The following is a 17,329-nucleotide window of genomic DNA, read 5'->3' as shown; positions in this document are numbered from 1 at the left end:
GAAAAAACTCCAAGTATCCATAGAATTGCTTAAATATCCAACAGTGACACTTCAACATACAACTAAAATGCCATAGGTAAAGAATAAATCATTCTAAAACCAAACTAACCTTACCTTCCCATTTACCACACTTCCAAGTCTTGGTTTTAAACCAGCAAAAATCTGTGACTTAAATAGCCATTTATGTCACTTCTATGTGTTCTTCTTACACCTTTCCAAAACAGTTCTTTGCTGAAAATTAACGTTCAAGTTATTGTGGCCAGGATATCCTCCACATTTAATTGACCCTGTCATTTTGGTCCAGGCACCTCTTTTAGCCTCTCAGAGTCCTGAGGCACACGTAATACCTCAGTTACAGTCAATATCAATACTCAAGCACAGTTTGATGCAGGGACTTTCTTCATGTCTGTGCTGTTTCCATCATTGTTCCCCGTCCTTTCTGGATTTCAGAATACTCAGGTAAATCTTGGAGCACATTGATGTATTCTTCCAGAAGACTTCAAGAGTTTGCTATACATTCAACCAGCCCAAATGTGGAGACAAGTGCTTTATCTCTGAAGATCTAATGATCTGCATGTCCTCCCCCATCACTACAATCATTTTGCTAAACCATTAATTACTATGCCTAGCTAAAAGTAAGTCTGAGAACTTGGGAGAATTACTTCTCTCTCTCTCTTTGTTAAAGATGACAAATTCCAGTCTGATGATCGCCCACTATAACAATGTTTTCTGAATACAAACCTTTAGGAAGTGAAGTGCCATCAACCAAGATGCTACATATCAGCACAGAGGCGAAACACATACATAATTTTTATTCTGAGTGGACAGAAATGCCTAATAAATGTCATTTCCTTGATAATGAAAGCCAGCAGAAAGGTACCAAAAGGTCAGTTAGAGAAACAAATAAAATTTTACAATAAAATAAAATAGAAAAACATATAAAATTAAATGGATGGTAAGGAAATGTCGAATGAACATGCTGCAAAGACTGGACACCACTGACTTGCAATACCCAAAGCCAAGCCAGCAAGTTCCCAAGACTTAGGTCCTTAATCACATAATATATCCGCAATGCCTGGCAAACAGAATCAGACAAATGATCACATGAAATCTGTTTGGGATTACAAAAGAAAACACATTAATTCTCAAATGGCAGTGCTAAGTAGGACCTGATCAACAACAGGGAAAGCTAGCACAAGTGTGTTAGTTTCAAGTTTTATTTTTCATGTTGGTGAAACACAGCCTCTTCTCAGAGGCAGCATCTGTAGAGCTGTTACAAACACACTTCATAATCTAATACATCACAGATTTGGGAAAGGAACAAATAAAGCACAGATTTCACACTGCACTTGGGCATACTCAGTCTTAAGTTACAGATAATTTAGAAATTATCTAATTTCATATACATTACACTGATCATTGCTCAGTCTTCATGCAAGTTTAATTTTAATTTTCTTACAGCCAGCATTAGTTTTGGAAACTTCCTTGCTGAAAATGGTGTATTTTTCACTTTAAATCACTTAAATTATATTTACAGAAGTGTGCAAATTGCTTTGAAAGATAGAAACAAACACTTATACATAACATACAGACAGCATCTTCTATAGTTAAACATTTGCTAAAAGGCAGATAACATTCCTATCACACTTTCATTGCCTAAAATAGGAGAATAAGTTATATAAAATAGACCATCTTATTTTCAGACACTTCCATTTCTGCAGATTTGGTCTTTACAGCAACATTGCAATCAAAGATTAAGATTCTGTTCCTAAGATTCAGAGAAACCCCTTTAAATTCAATGGCAGCTTAACGTGTTTAGCATCAGTTACTTTTGCCCCCAGATTTTCCATACTTGGCACAAGGTAAAAAGAAAAAAAGCTGAAGGAGTGGGTAAGAGACAGCCTTGCATATTTTTTTTCCAACACAAAAAGCATCCTAATGAACCAATTTTATTAAGTTCTTTCCTGCTTGCATGTCTTCTTCTCAGTATATACTGTTTGCACACACGAAGTAGTAAACTCCTTGGGACCATTCACCAAAAGTAATTTCAGAAATGGAAGCAGGGAAAAGCAGGGAAAATTACTTAGTGTTCCCAGTGCTTCTTAATGTGCTTGAAAAATAATAATAAAAACTCCCCGTAAAAAAGTGCGTGGTGACCTTCATGAACAAATCCAGAAGGCAGAAGGTTGAACACCTCACCTCAGTTTCCTCAGTGGTGAAGAAAGAAGAGTTACAGGAAGGTCTTCAAGAAACATCTTTCATGTATATTAGTAATCATTCTGAGAGAAAAGCAACTCACTTCCTAAAATTTCATTTAGGCTATTTTTTTTTTTCAGAAGTACAAAAACTTTTACGTACATCCTTAATAACAGAGGGAAATTATCTATCAGACAGTACAGAACAACAGGTTTAAACAGCTTTAAAAAGCTCTCAAACAGCTTTGAAATCAGAGATTATTACATAATAAAAAGAAAAAAAAACTTTTTCTGAACATCTATTAAATTGAATAACATGACTTTTACAGCAGTCCTGCCTACAATCGTGGTGTAGTTTGTGCACCCACTGCTATGCTACTCAGTGCTATCCACCCCAAGAATAGTGAACATTAGCCCTCAAAGTCTACCTTAATCACAATTACATCTGACACACTTGGTATTCTTGAAGCCATTCAATTCCTTAATGTGGCAGAAACTGTATTGACACTTAACACTGTGCTTTTGGTCTACTGCTTATTGAACTTTGGACATCACTTTAGTGCAGATCTTGATTAGGGTCTGAAAAAACAGACCACAGATTCGTCTTCTAGGGTTGTCAACTTTTAAGCATAGAATGGTCACATTAATTTAGACACTAAAGAAGCTTGTGAAAGACATGACAACTTGTAATCAAATAGAAGTGGAGAAGATGCTTTAAAATTTGGTTATTTTGGATTTGAGCTAGTTTGAAAAATGCCATTTGTAAGAGATAGCTGTTCTATGCTTTGAAAATACAAAAGAAATGAAACGTCTTTGCAGACCAGAGTATTGATTAGGAAGTGAACATCTGAAAAACTCCGAAGCTCAATCGTATCACTGAAACATTCCACCTAAGTTTTGCTAAACACTGTCTCCTGAACTTTATATTTAACACACATTAACTGCTACCTTCATTTTTGTTTTTAATTATGGCATGCATGGAAACAGTGGCATATTTCCATTATGGCATATGGAAACAGTGCTAGAAAGGTTGTCCACTCCTTCCATTCCCAAGGTATGCATTCAATGGTATGCATACAAACACTATGCACTCACATATTTCAAAAGATTTCAGGTCAATATAAGATGAAAGATGTGCATATCTATGTCTTTAACCTTGCAAAACTTCTCCACAGTAGCTGGCTTAGTGTTTTCTACAACCACATGGATATTCCTTGCAAAGAATAAGATACCAAAATAATATTCCACAGTGAGGTTAAAAACATGTTAAAACAAACTGAATGTTCCCCCTTGTGATTACTCTAGTGGAAAATCCCTCCGTGCCACGGTGTCCCTTAAACAATGTTAAACAGGAGATGAACATCCAGACGATGTTCATTTAATGACCTTAACATTTAACTCAGTAACAATCACAAACATATTATTGGGGACAAAAAAGTGTCAGGTACTGAAATCCAGCATTTCAAATTTTGTGCCGCTCTCCCTAACCCCAGTGCCTCTCTTCAGAGTTTTGGTTTCGTTTTAAGCTGTGCTTTTAGTAAAAACTTCCCTCGTTTTTTTTCCCCATAAACTGCAGGCAGGGCCCTGAAGAAGCTCCTACGAGGTAAGAAATGAAATCCAAAGGTGTTTCAAGATGAAAGGTACAATCATGCTCTTTCTCCTTTTTTTTTGTACCCAAAAGCTGCCAAGCTAATATTAGCATTCCCGTATCACAATTGCAATGAAGCTCTGGTAAATCTGGTACCTTTGGATATGCTCAACATCACAAACAAGTTAGATATTTAAGATAACATATATCTGCAGCTAGCACAGTCCACCAGAATATTCATCCTCTTCCTCATCAGCATGAGAGCCCACCGTGGCTGGTCCTCTTGTTTTGTCTTGTGCAGTGTTTGGAGATTTCTTCTTGATCCCACCTCCTGGGACCACCAAGGTAAGACCAAGCTTGGCATACTGATAAGAAAAAAGAAAAAGGTAAGTTTACTTTCTTTACTATCACAAAATAGTCTTGTTAAATTACACTGCACAGAATTGACTATATCAATAATGTGTATTATACAATAATTTTGCCAAATGATTATATAATCATCATAGAATGGTTTGGGTTGGGAAGGGACCTTAAGATCATCTAGTTCCAACCTCCCTGCCACAGGCCATGGGTAAGGTTTAGCACCTTCTGCTAAACAAGGTTGCTCAAAGCCCCATCCTACCTGACCTTGGATTCTACAGCTTCAGCTGTTCAAGCTTTTCAGAAGGAATTAAAAAACAAAACAAAAAAACAGAAACACCATAAACAATTTCAGTGTGCACCTCTGCACATATTATCCAGTTATGGTTCATTTAAGTCTCACAAGTGTTTTTCCATATAATTAGTACCTTGGTTTTTACTATGCAGCATAGTAATAAAGTAATATTAGTTGATACTGTTACAAAGTTTGTTATGTTATGGCTTTCCTATCTTTATACCTTCTGCCTACAAATTTACAATTTAAAAGAAGAAAAAAAAACACCACAATATGGACTACCTTTCTTAAAGTGAAAAAAAAATATTTCACAAATTACTGATTCTCTATAGAATAAGCACTGAAAAAGCATCCAGCAAGGCCATCCTGTAGACATCACATTCATTCGGTAATGGTTATGCAGGCAGCAACACAATACTTCTGAGATAAACCTCTAGCAACGAAGTGTTCTGGCCCCATAACTAATGAAAATAACGTAATGAAAAGGGAACTGCATTTTGGACAACTCTTTAAACAGACTCCGCATATTGATAATAAATTGCTCTTTCATCTAAGTCTTCCCATCATTCAGCACAGATCAGTGTGGGAACTCACAGGGGCAGGCAGCAAAGTCAAAAAAAAGTGAAAAAAATAATTTTGCAGGCACAAGGTAGGATGACAGAGCAAGTCACAATAAATGTATGGACCTTGCTTACCTTATTTTCCTCTATTAGACAAAAATTTCTCTCAAACTAAACATGCAAAAAGGATTATAAAAAAACAAACAAACAAACAAAATTTAAGACCTATACCCACTTACATCATTGTCCATGTATTTGAAGAGTGGCAAGTTACAGACTTCTGAAACTTGGTCCTGATCTTGCTGGTCATACCCTTCTAGAAGCTGCTCTAGTGCTGCACAGTCTTCGCTTCCATTAAATCCTGGTATACTGAAGAAAATTAAGAGTTCATATTTAGGACATTCCAGCAATCTATTTGGTGCTCACCTATTCTATCTTTAAATACCACTGATAAATACGCAGACGAGCTGGGAACTGATTAAGAATCTAATGCACTACTTACTCCATCGAACTGTCTAATGCTGACTTCTCTATGTACATGGATCATATCCATAAACTTCAACTTTCAGCAGTATTAGTTTGCTGAGAATTAGACTGCAATCACAGCCAAGTCAAAAAGAGATTAATTTTTTTCATTTTTTATGACTAGTCAATTAAGTCTCTTCCATTTTATGTACAGAAAAAAATTGTAACAAATTTCTTCATAACATACAAATTGAAGACAGAAAATATGGCCAAGATGTTTAAAGATGGATTTTAACAGCTTATTTCTAAAAATACAATAACTATACAACTTACATATATGTTCACGTCATTTCACTTGAAACATATAGTTAAGTAAAACCACGTTGTTTCAGTATTTTGTTACTGAAGTCCAAATGAAGGCTGAAATGAGGAGCTGTAGGAAAGCCTCTGAGGTTTATGGTAAAACACTAATCCAAATTTTGACATCACAATTTTCTCCTGGGTATATAAAGAATACTTGCTTCATTTCATTGTATTCTGGAACTGGACTAGTTCCTACTTTCTAATTTATCTTTCAGTTCAATCAACTATTAAAAAAAATGTGAAAAGGAGAAATCTTGCTTTTCTTCTTTTAAGGCATGACAAGGGCAAGATAGTCTGCAGCAACAGAACCAGAAATGTAGTAATGCACATGCTACAAGTCTTTCTTCAACAAAAACCTTTAGATGAATTTTTCCCTCAGTCTAATCACCATACTAGACAGGTTTATTGATTGTACATGGATGCTGCTACTGAGCATTTTGAGGCTTTGTTAAACATTTTCATCCTCAAAATAACAAAATGTGGTAATGAAAAGTTACGATTTCAACTTTTTAAGGGCCTCAACACATGATATGGCAAAAAGATTCTGAAAAAAAAAAAATCTGTTAGGGACATTCAGAAATCCACACTTTTAATCCTGAATATGAATTTACAAATAGGTAATCCATCCTTGTTCTGTTTGAAAAAGAGACATGCCAAAGGCTATCAGTAAGGCAAGAAGTCTGGCCGTAACAGTATTCTGCTCAGCTTTTAACAAGGAAAAACTGAAAATAAACTTCAAATTTTAATCTCATTTCACCTGTTGTACATAAGTATTGTATATTCACTAATACAAATACCACAATGGCAATTACTGCTGAACCTGTTAAGAGAAAAAAAATATTCCTGATAGGTGGCTATCTAATACAGAATGCACTGTAAGCCAGTAGACTTAAAGGTTTAAAACTTATTGACAGAGCGTGTTTCCCTTGCTCTTTCATAAGAAAGAATCACCATTAATGAAATATTCAGCTTAAAATTATAAAATATGAAGCAGACTTACCTATAGCTTTCCCTCACACATCTTTCTGCAGCAACATAATCATTTCTGTGAAGATGAACTAGGACTTGAGCAATAGTTTTCTAAACAACAAAAAAAGAGAAACAAATTTTTCTTTAGAAAAAAAAAGTAAAATATGAAAAAGATAATGGACTGCTAATATTTAGTGTGAAAAGATCACTATGAGTCTTCAATGATTCTAATATACTGGAACAAAAACATCATGAAAGAGTAGTAAGCCATCAGCTGGTATGAAATAGGTTATCTCCTCTAATGTTATAATGAACTCTTGCACAAAACGAGAATGTTTTTCTTTTTGTGGTTCGTCATACAGGTCATGCCGAATGCAAACCCGAAACAAACTATCACAAATTCTTATTTAGAACCAAAATCAAATATTTCTACTAAGAATGCTGAAGAAATAAAATCAAGCTAAACACAGACCAGAAGACAATCCTATTAAAAATACAGTAAGAATATGTTCATGATTCTCCTTCTCTCTCTTCCTGTTTCAAAATAAATTAATTCAGCTTTCAAAACAGAAAATTGGTCTTGTTCAAATCAATTTGAAGGCCCATCCATAAATCACTATAGCTCCCACAGGTAATAGAATCCTATCTTCAAAACATTACAGTGGTGAAAAATACAGAGGTGATGGAAGAATGAACAACCACACATTCTTATTTTTAACAAGAAAGATATCCCTGAATCAAGAGGTATATGTTGTCAGACAGAATTCAGCCATTAGCTTATGTCAGTTGCCCAGAAAAAAATGCACCATCAGAAATTGTAATTTAGATTTTTACCTTATAGCATGTTGGATAATTTTCAATTTCCTTATAAATACTTTTTTCCTTTTGAAGAGACAATGCAGCCTCATCTAATCTAAAAACAAACAAAACAAAAAAAAACACTACTCAGTTATGAGTATCAGTACCAGGAAACAAGCATAATAAACCTGAGGCTCATTTTGAGCTGTTTAACTAATACACCCACAAAGCTTTCCTCAATAAAAAGCAAAAGAACTAAAATCAGCACCAGGTCTTATTAAGAGTATCTATCTATCTATCTATATATATGTATATGTATATACGTATATAAATGTATATATAAATATTTATATTAAAATGTATGTAAATATATATAAATACATATAGTCAACAATACTTTTCGCATGCATGCAAGCCAAGAACACGTCTGGTATTCAGACAAAACCTCACTTTTCGCAAGATTATACAAGATGAATGCCGCACGATTTCCTCTATCAGATTTCTATGTCATAATGTTACTATAAGCGATCAGTATATCTGATGCCAACAAGCGATGAAAAAACATAGTAGCTGGTTTCCAGTCTGAATACTCCTTTTAACTACTATATTAAATTTCTACAAATGAATGATAGCACATTAACTATAAAGTAGCAGAGCAACCATGTTTCAGATGTTCGGCAGCTACGTTAACTTGCTCTTGCACAGAAAGATTTTGACACTAATCTATAAATTTATTTTTCTGACCACAATTACACAACAAAATAAAGCTTCTTAAAAGTAGCCAGAAACACAGATGCAGACAAAGAAACTGCACGTTTCAGTGAAGCAAGTCTAAGCTGAACAGCAGCTCAAGTTTGGTGCCAGTAATAAGCACTTAAAATAAATTGCCATTGAGAAACGAAGACACACACTTCTCAGAAGTCCAGAATCAGAACACTGCCAACAGATTTCTCTCCTCAGTTTCATAACTTAATTTCCCTGTTTTATATTAGACAGAGGTAAAATATTTCCAAACACTTGCTACAAATTAGTGCTGGAAGAAAAAATTTCCAAAAGTAGTTTTACAATTAGTGAAAACTGATGTAGGTCCTTTATAGCTACTCAATAAACACAAAGGAAACACAGCCTTGTAAGTCACATTCTCCTCTACCAGAACACGTGGATCCTGGATGAACATGGTAGTCTTAGATTCCACAGAAACTGCATTTAAGTTTGAACAGCAACAAAAAAAAAAAAAAATCACTGTTAAAGATTCAACTGCATTTAAGGAGAAATAGTTATAAATCTATACCTGCGACCTCGGACTAGAAGTCTTGAAGCCTTCCCCAACATTTCTAATGCTTGCCGTAAACGTTCTTCATTCTAGAAAAGACCAAAAAGAAATTACACGTTCATATTCCATTGCATAGGATTAAGACTAAAAGACCTTAAACTAAATATGTTGTCTGTATCCAAAAAAACAACCAATCACCAGCATATATACCAGCAGTTCCCAAACTCAAGTGAAACACGAGGAGTATTGGTGTGACCAAGTCCTACAGCCAGCTCCTGTATGTATCTAGAAAGCAAAGCAATGTCAACGCAGCCTTGCTAATCTAGAGTCATATAACAACCACCTATAGAGAAATATGCCAGACAATAATGAAAAGGCTTATGGGATTGGTGGAGCTTTCAGCAAACTCTTAATTCTGTGCCTTCAAGAATTTCAAACTGCTTTAGATTCCAGGACTAAACGGAAGCCTTATTCCCTGCGCTCTGGACAGACCAACAAGAGGCAGAAAACAACAACATACAGCAGTCAAATTTCATCAAGTCCCAAACTGAGAAAAAAAACTGACCCCTCACTTTTATAATCTTCTTCTGTACAGCACTAAAACCCTTCAGCTTCATTACTCAGCCACTGATGTGAAAGGAGGGAAAAATAATTTAGAGGCCACCCTTAGGCATTTTCTTAGCTTCACAGCTGATCCTAAACAGCAATTCATCCAAGTCAGTTTACTTTCTGGGACTGGAAAGTTCTTTGCTGGTGAAAATAATAAAAAAAAAAAAAAAAGTAAAGCTTACTTCAAACACTGATGCTGCTTGCTGATAGAGCTGTACAGCCTTCTCTGGGCTCACATTTTCTATTAACCTGTGACAAACAGAAGTAATTTCTCTTCAGATGAAAGCATCAAAAGGGAAGCAACCAATGAGATACTTGTGCCCCACAGGTATTCTATCTAGCAATACCACGAGCTTACTTTCCAGCCCGTTCCAGTGCAATTGCTGCTGTATCTGGTGTCCCATTCTCCAGGTACATCATACTGGCTTTTTCAATTAGCTGGACAGCTTCAGGGAGTCTCTGCATCTCCTGCAAAGAAACAGAGGGAGACTGCCGTCAGGAGCTGTGCTTATGAAGCAAATGAAACAAAGCAAAACAAACTGTAACACAATTATATATTTAGAGGTTTCAGCTTACAAAAAAAGTAACAGAATATGCAGCAGTACAGAAACGCACCTTCTGCACTGCCACTTATGTGTGAAGAACAAGTTTAGTAGAGTTCAACAAATTCACTGAATAACCATAGAGAGGTGGACACATAGCAGGGAGGTCTCACAGCCATATAGAGTCAGACCAAAAACTTCACTCCCTCTGCAGGTTTCAGTCCAACTTAAAACTGAGTTTTCTCACTACGAATCTTTGAATTCAATCTTTCCATTTTTAAAATCTGACTCAACAAGCAGCTAGGGAGCATCTAAGCAGCAGTTCACACAAACGCTGACCTTCCTGTCAGATTGGATTTGAGCATCAGACTAAGATTCTAATTTGTATTTACAGTCTTGAATAGATTTGAAGATTGAATACAAACCCCAAATTCGCTTCTAAGTACCAAAATTAATAAGCACTGATTTAGTGATGCCCAAATGATACCACCTAGTCATCTATAAAACTATTGACTCACTACTACACACTCATACAAAAGGTCACAATCAGGATTCTCATAAACAATCAGATTACAGCAGTGAATACTAATTATTAGAAGACTTACAATAACCTGCCGTGTTAAGTTTGGAGATCTCACCCAAAACTCACTGAAAGACCATATGCATGCAGTATGGCTGAGGTAATGGATAACAACTAATATATTTAATTTTTAATATAATTTTATAATTTAATATTTATATTTAAACTAATTATTTAGATACATATTTTGAAAACATGCATTTAAGAATTACATGACATATATATTACCCTATGTCAAATAAGTAGAAATACTTTTCTTTCACAAATGATGTATTTCAAGCAAAAATGCTATTCCACTGCCCCGTTATACAAGTACTAATGGAGCAAACAGGCAAAACAAGACTGCCTCCTCATTCTACAGCTTCCAAATTCTACCAGACACTTATACACTTATATTTCACTTTCAAAAATAAAGAGAACCACATCGTCTTGTTCCCACGAGTTAACCTGATTCTACCACCCCTCTTTTCAGGATTGTTCTTTTACCGATGTCATCAGTATTTGCTCAACTGTAAAGAAGTATCAGCGCTAGAACATGAGCTTTTATTTCTCTTACTTCAATCTACTGCTCATCCAAGTGGCAATTAGGTGCTTCCCCATTTAAGGCAAGAATTTCTGGTAGTTTAGAGCAGAAGCATCAGTCTTCAGTCATTCTTTGACATGAGGCCCTCACCTTTCTTTCTACAAAAGGAACCCAAAAAACTGCTTCCAATTAAAAATGCACGTTCCCTAACTACTTGAGGGTATTGGTGGGGACTGTAAGTCACCAGAAGAACAGCAATGTAACATGCAATTTGCTTGCATCTATCTTTAAAATGGTTGAGTGAGATAAAACTATCTACTCACTATAAAAGAGTACTTTTTAATAAGAACTAGTAAATGAAAATACCTTTAGCATCATGCCAGCTTGTTCATAAGCTCTGCAGAGAAAAATTTACAATTTAGTTAGATATGGTGTATTTCAGCAAGCTGTAAGTACGCAGCAAATGTTAACCTGCATGAGCTACCACTTCACTGTTAATATTTAATAATTTGAAGATGTTTCAAGCGCTTTAAGTTATGTAATGAGACAATACATGTGTAAGATTATCTTCCACAAATAAAGTATTTCAACCACACCTTCCGATCTCCCAGTAAAAATCTATTCTCATGATCTGACCCACAGGTAATATTTCAATTGTCATTACCTGCTTGCTTTGAAGCATTCTTCAATTAAATTTCATTGTAAGCTCAACAGTGCAGAATTTCTAGCTTATAAAAAATTTAATGTAAGAAAGAGTACTTGATATCAAAAGCTATTGTGGATTGGGAAATCCTTGTTTCTTCAGATAGCCACTGCAGGTTTTCAGGCCTTCCTAGCCTGTGCTTTCATTAAACTGATTCTAAAATGGTGAAATCACTTGAACCATGCCATTTACTACAATGAGACCAAAATGATAGCTCATGCTTGTACCGTAAATCAGAAAACTTGTTTCAGATTAGCTGGTGCACCTGTACTTACTTGGCAGCATGGAAAAGCCTGGAAGTAACATTGCCAAAGTCAAGGACAAAATCCATAAAATTATAATGAAGAAAGATTGTCTACAAAATCTTACACAACTTGTTTCAAACAAAGATCTCCCAGAAATGCAAATAAAACCCGTTAGGTTTGTAGGCAAGGTATCAGAAATAAATGCATCTAAGGACAAAATAAATGCAACATACTACAGTATAATCACACATGTAAAGTTGTAAAAAGTATTTAAAAACACGTTCCTGGTTACTAAATACTGTCATGAGCATTGTAATAATGTCAGTTCAATTTAATTCATATCATCTCTTTGTAGGAAATTAAAAATATTTATATATTAATTTCTGAAGTAGTACCTAGGCATCTCAGGCACTGGTCAGCACCTTATCATGCCAAATACTATTTAAAACAACATAGATTCGCTAAACAAAAGAGTTTTTAGCATGCGGGAATATTCTTCCAGAAGAGAACCTTCTTAGATTGATGAAATGAACAAATATATTAAAAACATTTTCTACAAACACCCATTACCCCATTCTAAGTAGCAAACAGTCAGCTTCTCGAAAAAAAGAAAAACAATGAAAAGATACGCTTTATTGTTTTCATGTGCTTCAGCTTCTCGCAAACAGGCTTCCCTTGCCTGGTCATACTGCTTGGCATTCTTAAAAGCAACGGCTGCAAGAAATTAAATAAAGTTCTTATTTACAATTTGCCTGTTGTTTTTTTCTCATCACTTCTGCTCAAGTATTTAATCACCTAAAGATATAAACAGACTCTTTAGATAAATTGAAGGGCTTGTTAAATTGAGGACAAAAAAATCCCACAACAGTCCTCCTTGCTTCATTAGTCACTTAGTTATCATTGAAAACATTTATTATCAACAACACTTGCATAACATCACTGTTATACATAATCTAGTCAGATGGATTTACAAACTCGCTCACTCTGCATTTTAATTATAAAACTACAGAAATGCACATGTATATATAGGTTTAATCAGTAGAGATTATACGAAGTCAGCAGGGTAGTGATAGAAGTGTATCATCAACAAAACAAACCAATAACAACTTCCTCAACAAAACCACTTCAGGGCACAAATATGTATTTGTATCTCCATTAGATAGGATATTGAGGCAGGACTTCAAGTAAATTTCAATTTGTAAGAGCTTTAATTGCTCCTCCATTATTTTTTTTTTAATTCAGGCTTAAATGAGTAAGTAGAAATGCCTACTCTCAGAAAGAAAGAAAAAAAATTCGTTTAAAAAAATCATCTAGTAAGAGTTTTATGTTTGGTTTGACATTTGCTGCAGAAAAGAAGGAGGAAAGAGATCTTACTGTAACTAAAAAAACCTGTCAATGTCACTACCTTACTGAGACAGTCTTAGTCAAGACATACTTCAACAGATGATGAAAAAGCGAAGACTTAAGAACAGCTAGAATATTTGCTGGGAAGGTCATACGATTTGGGGGCGGACAAGTGGAAGGACGAAAGCTTTATTTTTGTGACACATAATAATACCCAAGGTAGACGCTGTAAGCTTGAGAAGAAAAAAAATGTTTTGCAACTGGTCTAGACCTCCAAGTACAATTCGAAATTTATTTTACAGTGCTACTAGGAATCTTCCTTCTTCTTACTTTAGTCTTTACGACAGTTTTACTTATAGAGTAACATACTGAAAATATGTAAACTATTATCAGAGTTTAAGCTTAAAGAGTATTTTGAAACCATAAAGTATGTGTCCATATTTACGGTCACACATACCTGCCTTCCCATATTCGGTAGCTGCACTGTCATAATCTGGTTTCCACTTTAAGAATCCAGTTTTCAGACTAAAATACAAGAAGAAAGGCTTATTAACAATTACTAATATTTTTATATTTTACCTTTCCAGCATTTAATACATATTTAGAACTTTAGACGACATCTGAAAAGGAGTGACTACCCTTGTGCCAATACAGTGGCATCCCAACTGCAAAAATAAACGCCAACACTGTTTGGCATTGCTCAAAGCACTGCAATTATCTCCTGAGTTACATGCCCTGTCCTAACATGCTTCTAAATTGATCCCCAAAGAGTCACCTCAAGCCCAGCTCCTCAGCAGTAGGAAGTTAACAAACAAAAAATACTTCTAATTGAGAGCTGTCAGCCTCTCCATTCCATACACAAGTGAAATAATTTACCTCCCAACACAAACACAAAGCCTCACGGATTTGTCATTAATCCATCCACAACAGCTCATGACGCTTACTGGTGCTGCACACATATACATGTGAGGAAAAACTATACATTGTAAAGTGAGGCAAGTCATCAGGCAATGCTGATCCCAATACTATGATTTCCTTATTAGAATATATATATATATATATATATGAATATATAATATATCATAATATATATATATATAATAATATATATCATAATATATATAATATATATTGATATATATATTCATATATATATATATGAATATATAATATATCAATATATATATATATATGAACATATATATATATACTAAAATATATATATATATATAAAACTTTGAAGTTCATTTTCATATCTATTGCAGACTGACACTTCAGACGCAATAGATGTTCAACATGGAAAAAACACTGTATACGCACCATATATTGGTTTTGTAATCCTACTTGGATGAAAACCACAGCACACAAATCCAAAGCAAGCTTTCACTTTGTATTATTCTTATCACAAAAAAAAAATCTCAAACTCATTTAGCTAAGATATGCGAGCCTTTAACCTGTACATAGTTCATGAATTTAGCGTGCTTTACGTCAGATGCTTTCTGAGATATGCTTAAAAGGAATTCCACTGAAAGGCATTTTTCATCAGGTAATTTGAAAAGAATATTTGGTACACATTTGTTATTGCAAGGCAGTCTCTCTGCTATCACTACTTTTGATCCTTGATTTTGGAAGTGCCTGCCGTTGTTGTAACTGATGTTGTGGTATCTTTGGAACAGTCAGCTCTACTGCATCTACACAGCAGCCTATTATATTCAGTGTCAAAACGCAATTAAAAGCCTGCCACACGCAGGCGTGAAGCCCTTTAAGCTACGTGTCAGCTGGGCGAAGCTGCTTTACCCCCCACCACCAGCCCCTGCCCCGACCGCCATGTCAACCCCCCCCCCCCCCCCAGGTCACGTCGCCCCGCGAGACCACCCCCCCCCCCCCAAGCCGCTCCGCCAGGGGCATGATGGGAGACGTAGTCCTCCCCTGCGGCTCCGCTCCGCGCAGGGCGGCCGCCAGAACTAAAACTCCCAAGCCGCCCCCCCCGCGGCCCGGGGGTGAGGAAGGGAAGGGGAGCCGAGCCGCCCGGCCGGCAGCAGCCCCGAGGCAACAGCCGGGTAGACCTGGCAGCCGGGCCGAGCCGCCAGGCGCCCGGCCACCCCGCCGCCCCTCTGCCGCCCGCTCACTATTTCTCCGCCTTGGCGATGTGCTCCAGGGCCTCGTTGATCTTCTGCGCCGCCATCTCGCGGCCGGCCGGCCTCGCTGCCTGCCCCCTCGCTGCCTCTCACGGCGCCGCCACAGGACGCGAGGGGAGGGGAGCGGGGAGGCAGGGCAGGGCCCGCCTCCGCCGCCACACCGCGCATGCGCGGCCGCCGGGGCGGGGCCGTTATGGCGCCTGAGGGCGGCGCTGTGAGGCGCGGGGCAGGGGGTGTCGAGGAGGTGGAGGGTGCGTTGCCTGCTCGAGGTCCCAGCCCCAACCTGGCCAAAAGCCGTTGGAAGCTTTTCAGAAAATAAAAATGAGCGTGTGTTTCCCTCAGTGTTCAGATTGTGATGGTTTCTGGTAGAAATGCGCAACTCGCAGGCAAAAGACTGGGAAGGATCACACTTCTTGAGGTCTCTTCCAACCTAGAAATTCTGTGATTCTGTGATGCTCCCTGCTCTGTAACAAGCCTCCAGAGGCCTTTTCATACTCGCTCCCTTGGTGTTTGTAGGAGGCTGCCCCCTGGGCCAGGTGGTGCAGAAATGTAAAGCAGAAGAAATGAGTGGTGGTTGGGCACAACCCTTCCAACACAAGCTCTTACAACAAATTCCCTACCTACACGCTCAGTAACTGAAAATGCTGGAGTTTGCATTACCACTCATACTTTCAATTTCTTTCACTCTCTATTCCCTGATCTGAAACGTTAAGTAACAGGAGATCAGTGGATGGATCCAAAAAGGTGTTTATTCTCCAGACTTGGATGTCAGTATTGCCTCTCAGTAATCTAAAGAAGATAAATAGTTATCAACATGAGAGCAGAAAGCAAAGGGAAAAACTGCTTAAATTTGCAAAACTTTATCAGACCGCAGGAGTCATTCAAAGTCCACGTTGCTGATAGAAATCAGAGCTTCGTGATTTCTTCTACCTTAGAAGGGGAAAAAAAAAAAAAAAAAAAAAAAAAAAAAGCAGTATTGACATGGTTTGGTTTATGCTACATAGGCATAACTCATGGTTCTAAATTGCTTTTCCCTCCTTTACCATCTCCCACACTCCTGATGACATGGAAATTTAATTTGCTAACTGGTTACACTTGAGAGGCTATCTATAGCAGATGGTGGAAAATCCCCACTAAGTCTTACATACTATTATTCTGTATCCTAGAACAAAGTAGGAATAATATATATATATATATATATATATATATATAAGAGTTTTGTTATGTTTTTAACTTTCTAAAGCAGAACAGAGTGTTCATGAGAGTACTGGGAGGAAATAGGCAGTCCTGCACAATGCATATGCAAGAAGGTGGCAAGTGCTCACTGGTAGCATGTAAAATATACTGGGTGATCGGTCAGAATCCTGTGTCATCATGTCTGTCTTGCTTTTCCCAGCCAGGATAAATCTGGCACTATAACCTCGCTGCAGTGTCTTTATAATACAGCTGTGAAAATGCAATTATAGGCCTGATGCATTAACAGGCAGAATAATCTCGCAGAGCACTTCTGAAGATCCCAGTGAGTGACCTGGTTTTCTGTTTGTTTGCGGTAGTGTTTCTGGCCTGCTGTTTTCCCTTTAATATAAAGAGCCGTTCACTTCCTTGTGAGACTACACATGTGCACTGTCTGGTTACACTTTATACTGGAATGACCAGACGACAAGTTTCCAAGAGTAGTATTAAATGAAATAGGATATTCCTGGGTAGCTTTTATTTTCTAGACACGGAACCTCCAGAGATTCTGCATCTGGGAAGGATCATATCACAGCATCTGTTGCC

At 37.0% G+C, this 17,329-nt stretch overlaps 1 protein-coding gene across 1 annotated transcript; it reads right to left on the bottom strand.

The window, feature by feature from the left end:
- Positions 1–1,203: 1,203 nt before the first annotated feature.
- NAPG (NSF attachment protein gamma) lies at positions 1,204–15,708 on the bottom strand. The gene is made up of 12 exons (XM_068671645.1): positions 15,542–15,708; positions 13,870–13,937; positions 12,698–12,782; positions 12,099–12,116; positions 11,487–11,517; positions 9,834–9,943; positions 9,658–9,724; positions 8,885–8,955; positions 7,630–7,708; positions 6,827–6,906; positions 5,238–5,367; positions 1,204–4,148 (listed from the first exon to the last, which is right to left on the bottom strand). The coding sequence occupies exons 1-12, from the start codon at positions 15,595–15,597 to the stop codon at positions 3,999–4,001; spliced, it is 945 nt and encodes a 314-aa protein (XP_068527746.1). The 5' UTR covers positions 15,598–15,708; the 3' UTR covers positions 1,204–3,998.
- Positions 15,709–17,329: the final 1,621 nt, after the last annotated feature.

The sequence above is a fragment of the Anas acuta genome, chromosome 2 (genome assembly GCF_963932015.1).
Source record: "Anas acuta chromosome 2, bAnaAcu1.1, whole genome shotgun sequence".
In the NCBI taxonomy this organism is placed as follows: Eukaryota; Metazoa; Chordata; class Aves; order Anseriformes; family Anatidae; genus Anas; species Anas acuta.
The sequence above is the reverse complement of the archived record's forward strand: the minus strand, read 5'-3'. Positions and strand labels throughout refer to the sequence as shown.

Excerpts from the sequence above, each read along its gene's own strand:
- NAPG (XM_068671645.1), bottom strand. The coding sequence starts at position 15,597 with ATGGCGGCGCAGAAGATCAACGAGGCCCTGGAGCACATCGCCAAGGCG. Across the intron at positions 6,907-7,629 it reads ATTATCCAACATGCTATAAG|AAAACTATTGCTCAAGTCCT; the intron begins GTAAAAATCTAA and ends TTTGTTGTTTAG. Across the intron at positions 4,149-5,237 it reads TCAAATACATGGACAATGAT|TATGCCAAGCTTGGTCTTAC; the intron begins GTAAGTGGGTAT and ends TTTTCTTATCAG.